Genomic DNA, 16,942 nt, shown 5'->3' on the forward strand with positions numbered 1-16,942 from the left:
CCAATTCTCCTCATTATTTTAATCCGCAGTAGATGTGCGCAATTTGGCTTTATAGTTTGAGATGAGGCATTTTTCATGCACCAGGCCTTCCTTCAACTGCCGCAAAGGGATATGATACCTAGGTTATATCAGACGGCTCACTGGATAGTCCCTCAATTCATATCTTATTTATTAAGCAAGCTATTTTTAAGGTATGATTTACTCTGTTACAGAGTTGGAAGAAATAATGCTTTCTACTACTAGTGTACTCCTTCTTTACGAATGCTTCTCCTCTTCTAAAAACAAACTTTTTACCTCAAGTTTGTTGAGGTAAAACATCTTAAGTCTTCCTGACAAGGGACCTCTTTTTCTTTGTGTGTGAGAATCAAATTATTTGGGCAACGATAGTAAAAAGATGCACTGGGTTCTCCTAACTTGGCTGATGAATTCTGGGAGTTGAAGTTCACAAGTCTTAAAGCTGCCAGGTTTGGAGACCCCAACAGTAGAAGCTTAATTGTTAAGAAGATGTGCACAACTACCAACACTACCAGTAAATAACATTAATCCTCACTTAGGACATTGTTTGGAGAAAAAGTATAAAAATTCTTCCTGCAACACAAGTGAATGCAGACAATTGATTCAATATGGTCTAGCATAGTCCTGCCCAATCTGAGATATGTCGGAACTGCTGGGGCTATAATTTTAAGAATTCCTAGCCAGCATGGGGAAGACTGCACTAGAAGTTTTTCATGGCTATCAGATACTGAAACAGTCACATGCTAAGATTTGTTAGTAAGTGGAAGGCAATATTTCTTTTGAATGGAATCACGGTGTCAGCAAACCTGTATTAAACAGCATTGTTTCAAGCAGGGGTGAAATGCTCCCGGTTCGGACCGGATTGGCTGATCCGGTAGTGATGGTGGTGGGTGGTTCGGAGAACCGGTAGCAAAAATCCCTGGGCCCCCCTGCCCATGCCCATGCCCACCCAATGCCCGGTCGCCCACTTCCTCACTTGCCACTTCTTTTGTGCAGCCAGCAAACCAGTAGTAAACCAGTTCAGATTTCACCACTGGTTTCAAGGAACCAAGTCTTCATCTACAGAAGGAAAAAAACACAAAACAAACCTGAAAGTCAGGTCACAAGAACATTATTAAATTAATAAAAATGAGTTGAGGAAGATTTTGTCATTCTTTTAGACGTGTCATAGATAGATAGATGATATAGGGAGGGAGAAAAGGGGAGGGAGAGAGAGAAATCTTTATAAGAACAAGTATTGTTATTACTATTCAATGTTAATAAATAGCACATCTGGAGTCCAGAACAACCCTTTTGTGGTTATTTTCTTACATAAAGGAATTATCATTGCTGGAATGAAGCTTGGATGTCCCGACCTGACCTTCCTGTTGGTTTTGGTGGCTGGCAAGCTGTAGATAGTACTCCTCAAGAAAACAGTGACGGTAAGTATCTCTTTTCCTTTCTTTTTTCCAGTGCAGGGCAAAACATGGCTTGTCATTTAAAGAAATTCTCATGTAGCAGAATAGTTGTCACCTGGAAAGTAATAACATATGTACTATTTTTACCCATATGCCTATTCTTATAATATCAGAACTTAGTTAAGCTGAGACTAAGTTGTCTCAGTGAAACCACAGTGGAGACATTTAAAGAACACTAACCTCACAAACCTCACTGTTGAATCGGCAAAAGCTAGGATTTGGAGATTTCCTTAGATACAGGTAATCTTCGACTTACAACAACTGAGCCCAAAATGTTTGTTTCTAAGTGAGACATTAAATGAATGTTGCCCCATTTTATGACCTTTCTTGCCCCAGCTGTTAAGTGAATCGCTGCAGCTGCTAAGTTAGTAATACAGTTGTTAAGTGAATCTGGCTTTCCCATTGACTTTGCTTGTCAAAAGGTCACAAAAGGTGATCGCATGACCCTGGGACATTGCAACCATCATAAATATGAGTCAACTGCCAAGCAGCTGAATTTGGATCATGTGACCAGGGGGGATGCTGCAACGGCTGTTAGTGTGAAAAACGGTCATAACCCACTTTTTTTCAGTGCCATTGTAACTTTGAACAATCACTAAATGAACTGTTGCAAGTCAAGGACTACCTGCACTGAATTGTTAAATTAAACTGCAGTCCAGGACCAAACCCTTGGGTCTCTAGATGCTGCTGAACTGCAACTGTAGTCATATTTTACTGGCTATACCAGGGGTATGCAAACTTGGCTCTTTTAAGACTTGTGGACTTCAAATCCCAGAGTTCCTCAGCCAGCTTTTCTCTTAACTCTTAAAAGAGCCAAGTTTGCAGACCCCTGGGCTATACTGTTTAAGACTGCTGGGAGTTGTAGTTCAGCATCATCTAATGAGCCACTATCCCAGTTATAGGAAAGCCAGAAATTCCTCTTTACCTGTATCTGCAAAAAAAATAAATTATGATAAAGATCAACAGACAATTTAATTTCATACAGGGCAAGATCAATCACAGATTGAGAAGCAGGCTCCTGATACTCGTATGTTTTGGCATATGGCGGTCAGATAAAATTCTGTGTATTAATTTTTTTTTTGATCCAGTGGGTTTTTTATGGTCTTAAATAAGTCATCCCAAAACTAAGCAGAAAGCTACCAAAATAAAAGGTGCAAGACAATTCATTTGGATTTATAGAAAGGGAACTGCCTTAAGGTAAACTGAAAATCATTAGAAAAAGTCTCTATCATTATGTACATCACAGGTAGGAAAACCGGAGGCATTTAGATTTTAACATCCATATTGAACAAAGTTGGGAAAATGTTAAAATGAGCTACAGATGAACATTTGAGATGAGATGGGCCATGAAGCAAACAGCACAAGACAGACTTAATTGCTAATGGTAGATAAGTAGGCCATTTCACCTTAAAAACAACTCCTAACCATGTCAGCAGAGAGAATTATAGCGCAGCTGGATTTATTTCAATCAAGCAGAGACTTTTAGAAAAATTCACTTTGAAATATTTCAAGTCTGTTGTTAGTATAAAAGTGATCAGGTATTCTGGGAGCTGCAGTCCATCAACCCTGGTAAGACCACAATATATCTGACTTCTTCATAGATAGTATGTCAGTTATTGTTTTAATATTTACTCTTAAATGTGATTTGTCATTTTTATTTTTTCATTGTAATTTCAGATATATCCATATCTATATCATTTTTAGCACCATTCAAAAAATTATTTCCTTATTGGTGTGGCTTTTGTTTGGGATTGTGAGTGGAGTGATCTCTTGTAAATAAACATGGAATAAATGCTACAACTGACAACATGCATGTACATTCCTTATTTCTTGGTGCTGTAAGGGGCACAACTGATGGATAAATTGAAAATGCGCAGTATCTTTTAAATAAATGTTCAGATTATATAAGTATGAAACAAATCTTGAAAGCAAGTGTATAGTCGATGTAGGAACATTAGATCTAAACAAATAAGCTGAATCCAAGCTGTCTATTATTTGACAGAAGTTCCCTGTGAAATCAGGGAGCTAAATCTCTCAGATTCTAATACGGTAGAAATGAAGTCTGCTAATTTAACAATTCATCTACATGCTTGGATTTGCTTAACCTGCTAGTCTATGATGTATGAATGAGGTGGATATGTTTAACTTCTGAGATTACAGATGTCTAAGAAATAAGTTTTGAAGTTTTTTTTAAAAAAAAACCAGAGTTGCTTGTTATGGACGTCTAAATTAAAGATAGGCCAAGTGTCAGCTATAAGAAAAACTATATGGGCTTATTCAGAACTGAGGTCAAAGAGGTTTACTTCCTTGGAGATATATTTAAGGATATGGCCTCAACAATGCTAAATTATTTAGATGGCATTTAGTTTAGCAGAGCAAACTATATCATCAATCCCAAATATATTAAACTAGTTTATGGACCTAGATGTCCAAGCTGTCACTTGTGTTAGCTTTTGCCCATTGAATTTTTTTTTTTTTTTTTTACATTTATATCCCGCCCTTCTCCGAAGACTCAGGGCGGCTTACAGTGTATAAGGCAATAGTCTCATTCTATTTGTATATTTACAAAGTCAACTTATTGCCCCCCCAACAATCTGGGTCCTCATGAATGGGTAATTAGTACCATGTTTCCCTGAAAATAAGACCCTGTCTTATATTTTTTTGAACCCTGAAATAAGCGCTTGGCTGTATTGCCATGTACTCAAAAGCCCAATTGAGCTTATTATCAGGGGATGCCTTATTTTGGGGAAAACAGAGTACTAGCTTCCTGCAGAACTTTGAATAAGAAAGAAAGAAAGAAAGAAAGAAAGAAAATCAATTATCACGTAAGTTAAATGCATCTATGACCTGAGCAATTTTTTTCTCAGAATGTAAATGTATCTTAGAGATCATGTATATGTAATGAGAATTTATTTTTTCTCTTTGGGAAGATAAATATTAGCATATCAGTATATGGTTGTCAAAGAACTCTAACAAATGTCTGTAAATGTGATTCATATTGACTTTGCTTTAACTGTGTAACTTTTCAAAGCTTTGCTGTTCGCCATGATCTCAGGCTGGCAGCTGATCGAGTAGAGGGTATTAAAAGCTCGGACATCAACAGTTAACTATGCAAGGAGGATGGTTGGGTTCTGGATTAAAGCACAAGTTTTAGACCTTGGATCACAATTTGATTGTTCACATCCAGGCATGTATCGGTGCGGTCCAGCTTCTGTTCAAGCCATCAAGCATGGACATGTCTGTTTCCAGTTTGATTCACCTTTTGTTTTTGCAGAGGTATGCATTTATTCAAGGGGCATTTTCTTCAAATGGGTTCAATAAAAATATGATTGAAATCGAAGTAACTCTTTACTATTAATTTATTTAAAATTCATTTTTATTTGTTGGTCATCTAGCATCTGAAAAGCTTGTTGATTTCTAATCTGTTACAACAAAAATGTTGCTTATAATTCTGTAACTATTATACAGTAATAGCATAATATTATTTCATAGTGCAAAGGTAGGTCCTTGCCTAAGACCCACTTATTCAGTGGCTATAGTGGTACAACAAGTGGTACATACAAACAGTTCTTACACTTACGGCCATTGCAGCAACCCTGGTCATATGGTTGCAGTCCAAGTACTTGACAACCATCTTGTAATTGCAATGCTGCAGCATCCCACAGTCACATAATCATCATTTGCAATCTTCTTTGCCAGATTTCGATGAGCAAAGACAATAAGGAAGCTGGCAGGAAGTCGCAAATGGTAACCAGGTGATGTTGCATGGTGTGGGACAGCATGACAGCAGTTGAGAATGGCAGAATTTCTGTTAAAAGTGTTTGCGGTCACCTGACATGGCACTTTACAACCGTGTCACTTAGCAGCAAAAATTCTGGTCCCAATTGCTGCCATTAAGGGAGAGCTACCTGTTGTGTCTTGTCCGCTCTCACCACAGCCGGGGTCTGCTTATCTGCTCCCGAACACGGAGGAACGTATGCCTCCCGGCCCCAGTTCTGGCTCCATGCCCAGACAAGCTGCAGAGGAGGGGGCACCTCCCGATCCCAACCCTGGCTCCATGCCCAAGCAAGCTGCAGAGGAGGGAGAATCTCCCTGCCCCAGCCCTGGCTCCATGCCCAGGCAAACGGAGCAGCTAGACCCCTCCCCCTCCTCCACAGCATGTGAGCCTGAGGAAAGTTTACTTCCAACAACAGCTGATTGGAGTGACCCTCGCATCAGAAGATTGGATAGGCGGAGGCAACAGAAGGAAGGGAGGGGCAGACCTTAATGGATGCTAAGTCATGGAGCCACACCCCATGGCCTATATAAAGGATCTGCTTTCTGGCAGTCTCTGAGTCAGGCAAAGTCGAACTTATCTTGCTGAAGTCACTTTCTGGTCTCCTGCCTGCTCTGAGGACTTTGCTAGGACTTTGGGCAGAGCTGCAGAGGCAAGCCTGATTCGGATTTCCCTGACCCGGCCGTCAGCGGAGGAGTGGGACACGACACTACCTGTATTCAGCATTGAATAAAACCTCCAGGATAATATATTTCCTATGTAGAAGTTAAGGTTTAAGTGGGCCCTCATCTAAACTATGAATTGTTTCTCGTAAATTATTTAGCATTTGTGAGAATTTTAAAAATGCCATTTTCAGAGAAGCTTGCACATTCACTTCGCCTGCTGACTACATCTCTGCATGAGCTACTGCCCAAAGCAGTAACCCATGCAGAGATATAAAGGGAAATCTCCTAAGAAAATTTGCATCAAGAGACATTGGATAATCTAGTCACAAGGCTGGTAAAAAACCTAGTTGAAACCATCCCCTAGGGAAAAAAAACTTATTTGGACTGTAGCATTACAGGAATGATGACTTTTTGAATGATTGCTTGTGGATAGATTTTTCGCCCAATTTCTCAAAATATGATCAGAATTCACCTTTGTGGCTCAAAATCTGAGAGGCCGTAACCTGTACTGAGTTTTGAGCCAATCAGCAACACATTTGATTTTTTTTTCCCCCCTATTTTTTTTAAGGTGAACAGTGATGTTATATATTCAAAAGCAATGAAGGATGGGTCTAAAGTGATTCAACATATTGACAAAACCCAGGTTGGAAAATTAATTTTGACTAAGGAAATGGGTTCAAATAAAATGAAGGATATCACTGAACATTACAAATTTCAAGAAGGTAATTATGTGGAAAATTTAAATAAAAAGCCATTCATTTATATAATGTTGACACTACCTTTATATTTATCTCCTAGTTTCTCATAAAGTACTTGTCTCCCGCTCTAGCAGTCTCAAAAACATTGAAAACTAAGTGCCAATCAGTTGACCAATGGTACAGAGCAAAGATACTGTGGAGTAACCAAAATTCTCCATATTCTTGCTCTGTATAAATGGATAGTACTGCTATCTGATGAGGCTTGTAAATACATAAATATATATATATATATATATATATATATATATATATATATATATATATATATATATATATATATATATATGTATATATATATATATATATATATATATAGGTCTTTGGTTGTTCGGGTTTTCTCCCATGTAAAATTGGAAGTGTCTTGGCAACGTTTCGACGAAGTCTCATTCGTCATCTTCAGGCTTCAGCTTCGTGCTTCTGGGAGCAATGTGTGATCGCAAATAAATAAATAAATGAAAGGTTAGTTGTTATGACAGGCAGTTATGTGATAGAAGGTGAGTTTTTAAAGAAAGATAAGTAAAGACTACCAAGAGATCTCTCTTTCTTGCATTGAAAAGCGCTTTGAGTTATGAAGATGATACGTTAACATGAGCACTTTTCCTACTAGTTATGGCCATGACTGCACGTTGCTAGAGTACCTGGTTTTAGGGGAGAGTGGAATGGAGAATGGAGATAAATTTTATAGAAAGCATTCAGAAGAGTGAGAAGTAAGCTGCCTAGAGTTGGTGGATACAGGTACAAATAGAGACAGAGTTGGAAATACACAGGGAGGGAGGGAGAGAGGGGGAGAGAGAGAGAAAGAGAAAGAAATTCAAACACAGAATTCTCAATCTTTACTGGATGAGCAGTGGGAAAGTGTAAGGATTAGCTTCAGCCCAGGAGACAGGAAGCTGGAATTGCAAGAATTCCTATGAAGAGGAAAACAGGGAATGGAGAACCATAGAAATTAAAAGGAATTGTATAGACTATGCTGAAGTTTTTAATGAACATAAACAATCAGAAAAACTCACTCAATCATGCCTAGGTCCTAACATAAATTAACACAAAATGGTGTTATTATCTATCCATAGAATTGCACCCCTTATCGTCTATTCTTTCCCTTTTGAGCTTCTAGACTTTGGGATAATGTATAAAGAAACAAAGAATCTTCCAGTTAACAAATTCCCATTTCATCCATGAGAAAATTATAGCTAAGAGTTTCATTAAAAAAAGTATTTAAAGCCACTGTTTGAAGTTGTTTTCTAAGCTATTAATCACAGTTTCTTAGTTCATGTAAAATTCTGACGTATTCTTTAAAATGTGTTCACATCATTTTGACTCTGTGCCATACAATAATAATTCAGGCTATTTGTTGTTATGTTTTCCTGTGCCATCCCTTAATTTTCAAATTGGGTATAAAGCAGCTGTACAAGCTCTATTGATCTTATTCACATATCATGCACTAACATTGTTTAGCACATCAGTAGACTGCCAAGTAGTCTTTGGATTTTAACTCCCAAGCCACATGTGAGAAGTGATCAGGGAATATGAAAGTTGAATTATGTTTCTGGTTTTTGCATGACACATACAAGCCAAAACAAGCCTACAACTCACAAATTTTCCCTTCACTTCTCTCCTGCTTCCAATATTGAGAATATTAACTTTTAGTTCATCATTTGTGTGGACCCAGCATTGTGACTGACAGCTTTGTTAATTGCAAGAAACCACATTTTAAAATTGGTTTCTTTTAAATTAGTCAATGGGGGTCTTTTTTTTGTTATATCAGAAGGCCCAATAAATTACTGAGGGAAGGTGGGGAGAAGATTTGGCTCTCAAGTAGCCTTCAGCATATTTCTGCTTGTAGAGTTCAAATTGGATCACAATGTAGCAAAGAATATGTAAGTTTCTAGGTATTAAGCCATGGGTAAGCTAAATTTTAGCCTAGTTGTGCATTAGTGGCTGGTAATTTGCATATTGTGGCAGCCAATATCTATTTACTTTGCAGGCACAGAAGAAGAAAGACTGGCCCTGGAGACGGCCTTAATGTATGGTGTTAAAAAAACTGTGACTGAGGACATCTCATCCAGTACGGAGGTTGACATGAATGTTGTGATAGAAGATTCAGTTCTTGGCAGTGATTTCAATGTCACAATTACTTTCCAAAACAAAACATCAAGACACTACACCGCAACGGCTTATATTTCTGGCAATGTTGTATTTTATACTGGAGTCCCAAAGACTGAATTCAAGAATGACAGCTTTGATGTGACCCTAGAACCCATGAAAGGTAAGGCAATAATTGTCTCTTGACCTCTAAGGCAGCTTATTCAAATGTGGAAGCCCACCTTCTCTGACTTCCTCTGTCTAGGAATGTTGGATGTCTGCTTCTATAATCCCTCATTATTTGACCATGCCGATTTAGCAATACCCGAATTGAAATCCAAAGATCAGGAGGGCAGCAGATTGGACAATGTATCGCACCACTTCTTGAAGGTTTACAATGATAAAGATACAATAAGAGAACAAGGACGTATTTATTCAAAATGTGTTTTGCAGAATTTTTGCAGAAATTGACATTGCATGAAAAGCTTCCATTATCGACAAGAAAATGTTTAATTAATTGATTAAAATGGTTTAAGAGTCTGAAAATAGCAGAAATAGAATTGCACAAAGGCTGATAAGGAAAACAAATGGATTTCCTGATATTTTATTGTACCAAGCCTTCAGAAGAATATTCAAATGGTCTGAATCAGGAGAGAAAGTTTTCTTGTAGCTCCTTATCTAATTCAGAAAGCAGAAGGGAACTTATAAAATGATGGCCTGAATTGAATCAAAACTCATATGGGAATTAGGGATATGTAGATCACTAACAATTCAATTATCTTTTACTGTTTACGTTTGCAAGGCAATATTCTCGTCCATTTTGCTTTTAAAACTCTGGCAAGAAAAGTGCAACTTGTTTAACAGGTCTTTTTAATTTATACAGCTTTTCTTTTTACACAACATCTGCTGATTTATGTAGTTTTAAATGCCCCCCCTAAGAAAACTTGGGTAAGACTATTATTCTTTTACCATAGAACTTTCCTGCCGTAAGGGCCTCAGAAATGTACATACGGTTTGTTGTAGAGACATTTCTCTCAAAGAAATGAACTTTGCTTTCTAGATTTTAGAAAAGGAATGATCAGCAGATTTCATTCAACTCCGGCATCTAGGCCATGACCCATTTCACTCCTGAAAAGCTTTGCCATAGATTTGTTTTATGTCCATAATAGGGTAACAGTGATCTTTCAGACATTCGGAGCCTGGGGTTTTCGACTTTGTAGATCATATGCAGCAGGATCAATTCCAAGCTGAAAGTGCTGTTTAGTATACAAAGCACTAATCTCTCTTAAAATCATCAAAACGGCTTTTCAATTTTCAGTTGTGTTGTAAATGTTGTACCTTGATGAACGTATCTTTTCTTTTATGTACACTGAGAGCATATGCACCAAGACAAATTCCTTGTGTGTCCAATCACACTTGGCCAATAAAAAATTATATTCTATTCTATTCCATCAAAACGGCTGGCTGTTGGAATGCAGTAGCAGAAAAAAAACCCACAGCATCTACACCAGTGAAGGATAGCAGCAGAATGCCCCTGGTTTTAAATTTCGCACAGTGGCCTGAGATAGCACTGCTCTGGGGAATTTAATTAAATCTAAAAATGATGTAGCTACATTGTTTAAATACATTTGTTCCAGAACAGGAAGGAGGCACGCCTGGTTACCTACAATCATGTATAATGTTAACTTTGATGATGCGGTTTGAGAAGGGGCTTGAAGATAACTGATTATTAAATCCAGATCTGTGTACCAGTGCTTGGAATTATACTAATTATAAATTTAAAACACACTAATTAGAAATTAAATAGGAATCTGACTGATGGTCTTGTGAAGGTCCCATTTCACATTAAATATTTATTTGCACAGCAGGAGAACACTTAAAAGCCTGAGACTGGTTCCCACATCTGCTCCCTGTTTAACCTATTGTGAAGGCTATAGTGTTGGCTTATTTGGTGTAATATTTTTTGGCAATCTAAAAATAAACACTACTGTACTGTGTAGATTTTTTTTTTAGTATTGAAACTCATATCCACAGATGGACCAAAGTGACCGTATTTTAATTACACACATAATAATTAACATAGATACACTGAGAAGGGTTTGTAGAACTTTTAAAAATTAATTATATAGCAAAACCTAGGCATGGTTTCAGCTCTATTTTACATATGGTAGATCAGTGGTAGTCAACCTGGTCCCTACCGCCCACGAGTGGGCATTCCAGCTTTCATGGTGGGCGGTAGGGGTTTTGCCCGATACTGAAGCACTTCCCTTTTTTTTTAATTTAATTGACTTTTTAAAAAAAATTTCATAGCATTATTTAAAAACATTTTCATTAGGTTTTCATAAAATTCCCCGTGACAATTCAAATTGCTAAAAATATACTATTTGTATCGCCCGCGCATAAGTTTAGTTCACGTTACATAAGTGAAATTAAATGGCACTATAGTGCGACCGCAAACAAACGAGCCTCGTCCCAGAATAGCTTACGCATCTCCCCCCACACCACCCAGCTGTAACAGACAAGCAGAGCTGGTAGTCAGCACCCCCCCCAAACCCAATCCATGATGCGTGAGAAGCATGCGCAGACAATGATACACGGCGCATTATTGTGGAACTGGTGGGCGGTTAGAAAATTTTACTACTAACAGAGATACAAAAGTGGGCGGTAGGTATAAAAAGGTTGACTACCCCTGTGGTAGATAATCGTAGCATGATTATGAATGGTTACGTGCCTATGATCAATTCTTCTCTTAAAATAAACAAGTCTTCCTTTCATTCATGCCAGGGGTGAAATCCAGCAGGTTCTGACAGGTTCTGGAGAACCAATAGCAGAAATTTTGGACTAGCAAATACCACCTCTGGCTGGCCCCAGAGTGGGGTGGGAATGGAGATTTTGCAATATTCTTCCCCCAGAAGTGGGGTGGGAATGGGAATTTTACAGTATCCTTCCTCTGCTACGCCCACCAAGCCATGCCCACCAAGCCACACCATGCCCACCAAGCCATGCTCACAGAACTGGTAATAAAAATTTTGGATTTCACCACTGATTCATGCCCTTCAGCTGGTGGCCTTGCAATCCATATCTAACCAAAATCAAATGGAGAATCATACGTTATGAGCAATAAGAAAGAGGTTCTGTGCTAATCAATCCTATATCCTTTTAGAATACCTATTCCAGCTCTGAATTTATCTAACTTCATTTGCTCATTAGATGTTAATTGACAGGTTTAGAGCCAAAATCTAGAGGAAGAGAAATCATTAGACTCTTCCTATATGAATACTACTTCAAACATTGTACAAATATAATGTGGTCCTAGTGGTAAATATATACACCATTAGTGGTCTAGCTAATGGCTATCTCCTATTGTACCTGCCTGGCCTCTTCAGTCTGGCAGGAGTGATACACTCAAAATTCCTTTGATTAAATAAAGCCATTGATCAGCATTCTGGAAGGGGGTCTTCTCTGTAGCAGCACCTCCCCTCTAGACTAAAGTCTGCCCCCCCACCCAATTCAAGTGCTCCCCACCCTGTTGGGGCCTTGAAGATTTAGCTCTTCACCCAGGAATTTGGCAAAGGAGAGGGTCATCCCCTTGAATTGCATTTTTCTCTCTTTTCCATCCCATCTGGTTCTTGTTACCCTTGCCAATTTTTATTCTTGTATTTATCTATCTTACTTTATTATTCCTTGTTTTTAATAATTTCACTTGTCCATTGGAAGTTGATGGCTCATACATTCAATTAATAATAACAATAATCCCTTCTTCTACAGATTGCTCTCGTATGGCTCTTACTGACTTTACTACTGCTTCAGAGGTGGGTTTCAGCAGGTTCTGACCAGTTCTGGAGAACTGGTAGCAGAAATTTTGATTAGTTCGGAGAACCAGTAGTAAAAATTCTGACTTGCCCAACCCCATCTATTTTCTGCCTCCCGAATCCCAGCTGATTGGGAAGAATTGGGGATTTTGCAGTACCCTTCCCCTGGAGTAGGGAGGGAATGGAGATTTTACAGTATCCTTCCCCTGTCACACCTACCAAGCCATGCTACGCCCACCAAGCCACACTCACAGAACCGGTAGTAAAAAAAAATTGAAATCCACCACTATACTGCTTCAGTGGGACATGCATCTACTGTAAATTACCGTAGTACCAGGATAATATTTTCTTTGTATTTTTAATTTTCAATCTGACAAAAGAAAACTTGTTTGGAGAAATTATTTTGTGATATTCTTTATGCTTATCTAGTTGCACACTGGCCATGGCATGTGTAGGAATATCCCTGTTTTTTACTTGTACAATCCGCTCTCCTGCAGTTGTGTCCTCTTTGGCTTCACAATTTTCAGTTATAACCTAAAGAATGATATTAGGAACTATTACCATAGAGTTGTGATAGTGTATTTCTATTGCCACTAAAGGGAATTCTGCTCTTGAGAAATTTCTACTCATCCTGGAAGCATTTGGAGAAATTATCCTATTTCTTTGTGCACAAATTTGATGGAGAATTTTGAAAGTCAGTTTATGCCACTTTTAATAGAAGACTGGAATACAAGTCTTCTATTAATACAAGCAAACATAACCTGACATGTTTTCCTTGCGTTCTTTTTTGGAACTGTGAAATGGGATTCACGTGTCACTCAGCTCATTTATTTCTTTTCTCTTTTCCAAGAGAGTTGACTGCTCCAGAGTTTTATTCAAGGTTAAGACTTACAGGCACTTTGTGTAATTCCTTTGCAGCTGAGGGGGCACATCAAACAGCTTTTGACTGTCTTAGAAATCTGGGTCAGATGGCTGCCTGCCTGCAAATAGCAATAAGAAGGGATTCAAGAGTTCTGTTTTGATGTGGATGGAACAACAGGAGAAAAAAGCAGCACAACTTTTTATACCATAACCTCACAGTACAGAGTTAGAACTTTATACAGTATGTAATACTGTCAAGATAAGAGATTAAGATTTGTATCTTCTGATGCTGCCCAGCTCAACCTGTCATCCCACTCCCCATAGGCCTGCCAAATCCAGCGTCTCTTTAATAGGTTTCCCTGATTTCCAGTATGTTTTCTAATAAGATTACCCAGCACAATACTAAATACTGTAATACTCTGTGCTTTATGCTACAGATTTTATGCATTCCTGCTCTCAAAAATGTCTATGGAGATTCTCAGTCATCTAGGTCATGGTTGTCCCAAAGGTGCTTTTTCAAGAGGCAACTTGACTTTTTTTGTCTTTCTTTGAAGACGTTTCAATTCTCACCCAAGAAGCTTCTTCAGCTCTGACTGGATGGTGGGGAATGGTAAGATTAATACTCCTTGCAGGCAGCTGGTCATTTGCCTTCTTTTAGAGCCATTGAGGCCACTTGGAAGTTTATCTGTGTCCTGAGCAGTGCAAATAGGTGTAGAGCCTTCTGCAGGATGTTTTCTGCCTTGTGTCCATTCACTGTTGAACACAGGCACAGGCTGTTGGGGATGAGTCATCTCAAAAAGCATTCTGCCAAGTTTTGGAAATTTTTGTTGTACATTTGGAAGGAGTTCAGAAGACAGCAAAAAGATTGCTTGGGGAGGTGTTTGGAAGAGTTGGGACCCAACTCCTGCAATATATGTTGCCTTAGAAGGATAATAAAGCCCTCTCAGTTCAGGAGTGTGTGTGTGTGTGTGTGTGTGTGTGTGTGTGTGTTAGCATCCCAGCTAAATAAATATTGGCAATCACTCTTATTTATTCAATTTGCAGTATAGATTTAACAAATCTTTGGCCAGATAGACTTTTGGTCCACACCTTGTTTCTTACATCTGAGAAGTGCCCTCTTCCTGTCCTAAGCCAGAATAGCCCATAGCATTTTAATGCCCGTTAGCAAAACAAGTCCCAGTCTAACTGAATGACATTTCATGCAGCGACACGTACTGTACTGGTTTCTGAACTCAGTTATTTCACATTGTAAACCATTACTTATAATTCAGTATTATAAATTAGGATCCCCAGGACTTGTTCAATAAAACAGTGGTTGAAACAAAGTATGGGAGGAATATGTGAAACCAAAATGTTTTGGGATCCTTGGTTGTTTTATAGGAGGGAATGATATATTCCATCCATTCAGCCCTTCAGATGTAGCTGAAACTCGCAGCAAGCACAGCTACCATAGTTAACAGCAAGGCTGTTGGATATTGTACCTGATTAACACCTGGCTGTCCCCAAGCTTCCTATTTCTATAAACCACAGCCTGACTGTAGGCCTGGATAGAAACTACTGAAAAAACAAACAAACAAGGCTAATCAGATCTGGCCAGCAAAAGTCCAGATTAGCCTCAGATGCCTTACCTCAAAGATGCCCTGCCATAACTTTAACTTGTCAGTTTATGGTTCAGTATATCATACAAACTTGGGGAAATGGGTTGAATGAATAAATGATGGTAAACCATAGACAAAAGTGTCATGCAAATTTAGGACAGGAGCAGAGTCAGGCTCTGCTTTCTATTACAAGAGAGGATCAAAATGCTCTGAGGAGACTGAAACATTTTGGACAACCCTGTAGCACCCTTTTTTTTTTGGAACAAGCACTGCTCTTTGAGAACATTGGTACTCTTAAATGCCCTTCTGAGATTGCTTTTAAATGTCAGATTTCTCCAGGTGATCCCAGTAGCTTCAAGAAAGATTTATTAGCAAACTATTTTCCGAATTCCAAAAGAACAAATAATCTCTCTCTCTCTCCCTACCTCCCTCTCTCCCACCCCCCCTCTCTCCCACACACAAACAATTAATGGCTCAATGCCTTGCAAAACAAATGGCTTTTATCCAGTGATGAAATTCATATATTTTTTTGCTACCAGTTCTGTGGGCGCGGCTTGGTAGGCATGGTAGGGGAAGGATACTGCAAAATCCCTATTTATTTATTTATTTTATTTATTTTATTTTATTCAATTTTTATACCGCCCTTCTCCCGAAGGACTCAGGGCGGTGTACGGCCAAGTAAAAATCACAGTATAAACATTAAAAGAAATTAAAACAAAACATATTATAAGGTGGCCAAATTTAAAACAATTTAAAACATTAAAATATAAATAACCCCAATAAAATTTTAGGCCAGTCCTGCTTGAGTAAATAGGTGCGTTTTCAGCTCACGGCGAAAAGTCCGAAGATCAGGCACTTGACGTAAACCAGGGGGAAGCTCGTTCCAGAGTGTAGGAGCTCCAACAGAGAAGGCCCTGCCCCGGGGGCCGCCAACCAACATTGTTTGGCAGACGGTACCCTGAGAAGGCCCTCTCTGTGAGAGCGTACGGGTCGGTGGGAGGCAAAAGGTAACAGCAGGCGGTCCCGTAAGTACCTGGGTCCTAAGCCATGGAGCGCTTTAAAGGTGGTAACCAAAATCTTAAAGCGTACCCGAAAGACCACAGGGAGCCAGTGCAAACTGCGCAGGAGTGGTGTTACATGGGAGCAACGAGTTGCTCCCACTATTACCCGCGCAGCTGCGTTCTGGACTAGCTGCAGCCTCCGGGTGCACTTCAAGGGCAGCCCCATGTAGAGAGCATTGCAATAATCCAAGCGGGAGGTGACAAGGGCATGAGTGACCGTGCATAAGGCCCTATTCCCTCCCCACTCCAGGGGAAGGATATTGCAAAAATCTCCATTTCCACCCCACTCTGGGGCCAGCCAGAGGTGGTATTTGCCTGTTCTCCGAACAACTCAAAATTTCCGCTACTGGTTCTCCAGAACCTGTTAGAACCTGCTGGATTTCACCCCTGCTTTTATCCCCTTGTACCTGGCAATCTCTCTTCTCTTTTTCTGCCATGTCCCCATGATGCTGCCTTCATCTCATCCCCAATGGATGAATGAAATACATAAGAAATCCTTAACCGTTTCACCTTAAAGTAGTATTTCCTTTTTATTCCAACACTGTTGGCGGATAACTTCCAAATGCTTTACGTTGCCCAAATCACTGTGTATGAGTTTTGTGGCTATATAAATTTGTTTTCGTAAATAAATATATAGATGTACAGAAGCCGTTAGACTTTTTTATCACAAAGAAAACATGTGGTTTGCAATAACTGGGAACGGAAACAGAGGCTGGATTGGATTGGCAATTTCAGGCTGAAGGCATTTTCCTGCCAAGCGAAGAATGTGTGGAAAATACCGTTAACTCAGTAAAGGGGAAAAGATCCAAAGTAGTTCTTTAATGCAATATTTCCTATTTCAGGTATTATATTTCCACT

General features: G+C 39.1%; 1 protein-coding gene across 1 annotated transcript in view; it reads left to right on the forward strand.

The window, feature by feature from the left end:
• F13A1 (coagulation factor XIII A chain) overlaps nt 1-16,942 on the forward strand; it is a 142,174-nt gene that overhangs the window by 97,758 nt on the left and 27,474 nt on the right. The window contains exons 9-12 of the mRNA XM_058175275.1: nt 1,333-1,436; nt 4,660-4,748; nt 6,481-6,634; nt 8,655-8,936. Coding sequence (XP_058031258.1) covers nt 1,333-1,436; nt 4,660-4,748; nt 6,481-6,634; nt 8,655-8,936 — 629 coding nt within the window. The remainder of the gene's footprint in view (nt 1-1,332; nt 1,437-4,659; nt 4,749-6,480; nt 6,635-8,654; nt 8,937-16,942) is intronic.

This window comes from Ahaetulla prasina, chromosome 3, assembly GCF_028640845.1.
Source record: "Ahaetulla prasina isolate Xishuangbanna chromosome 3, ASM2864084v1, whole genome shotgun sequence".
NCBI classification, from domain to species: domain Eukaryota; kingdom Metazoa; phylum Chordata; class Lepidosauria; order Squamata; family Colubridae; genus Ahaetulla; species Ahaetulla prasina.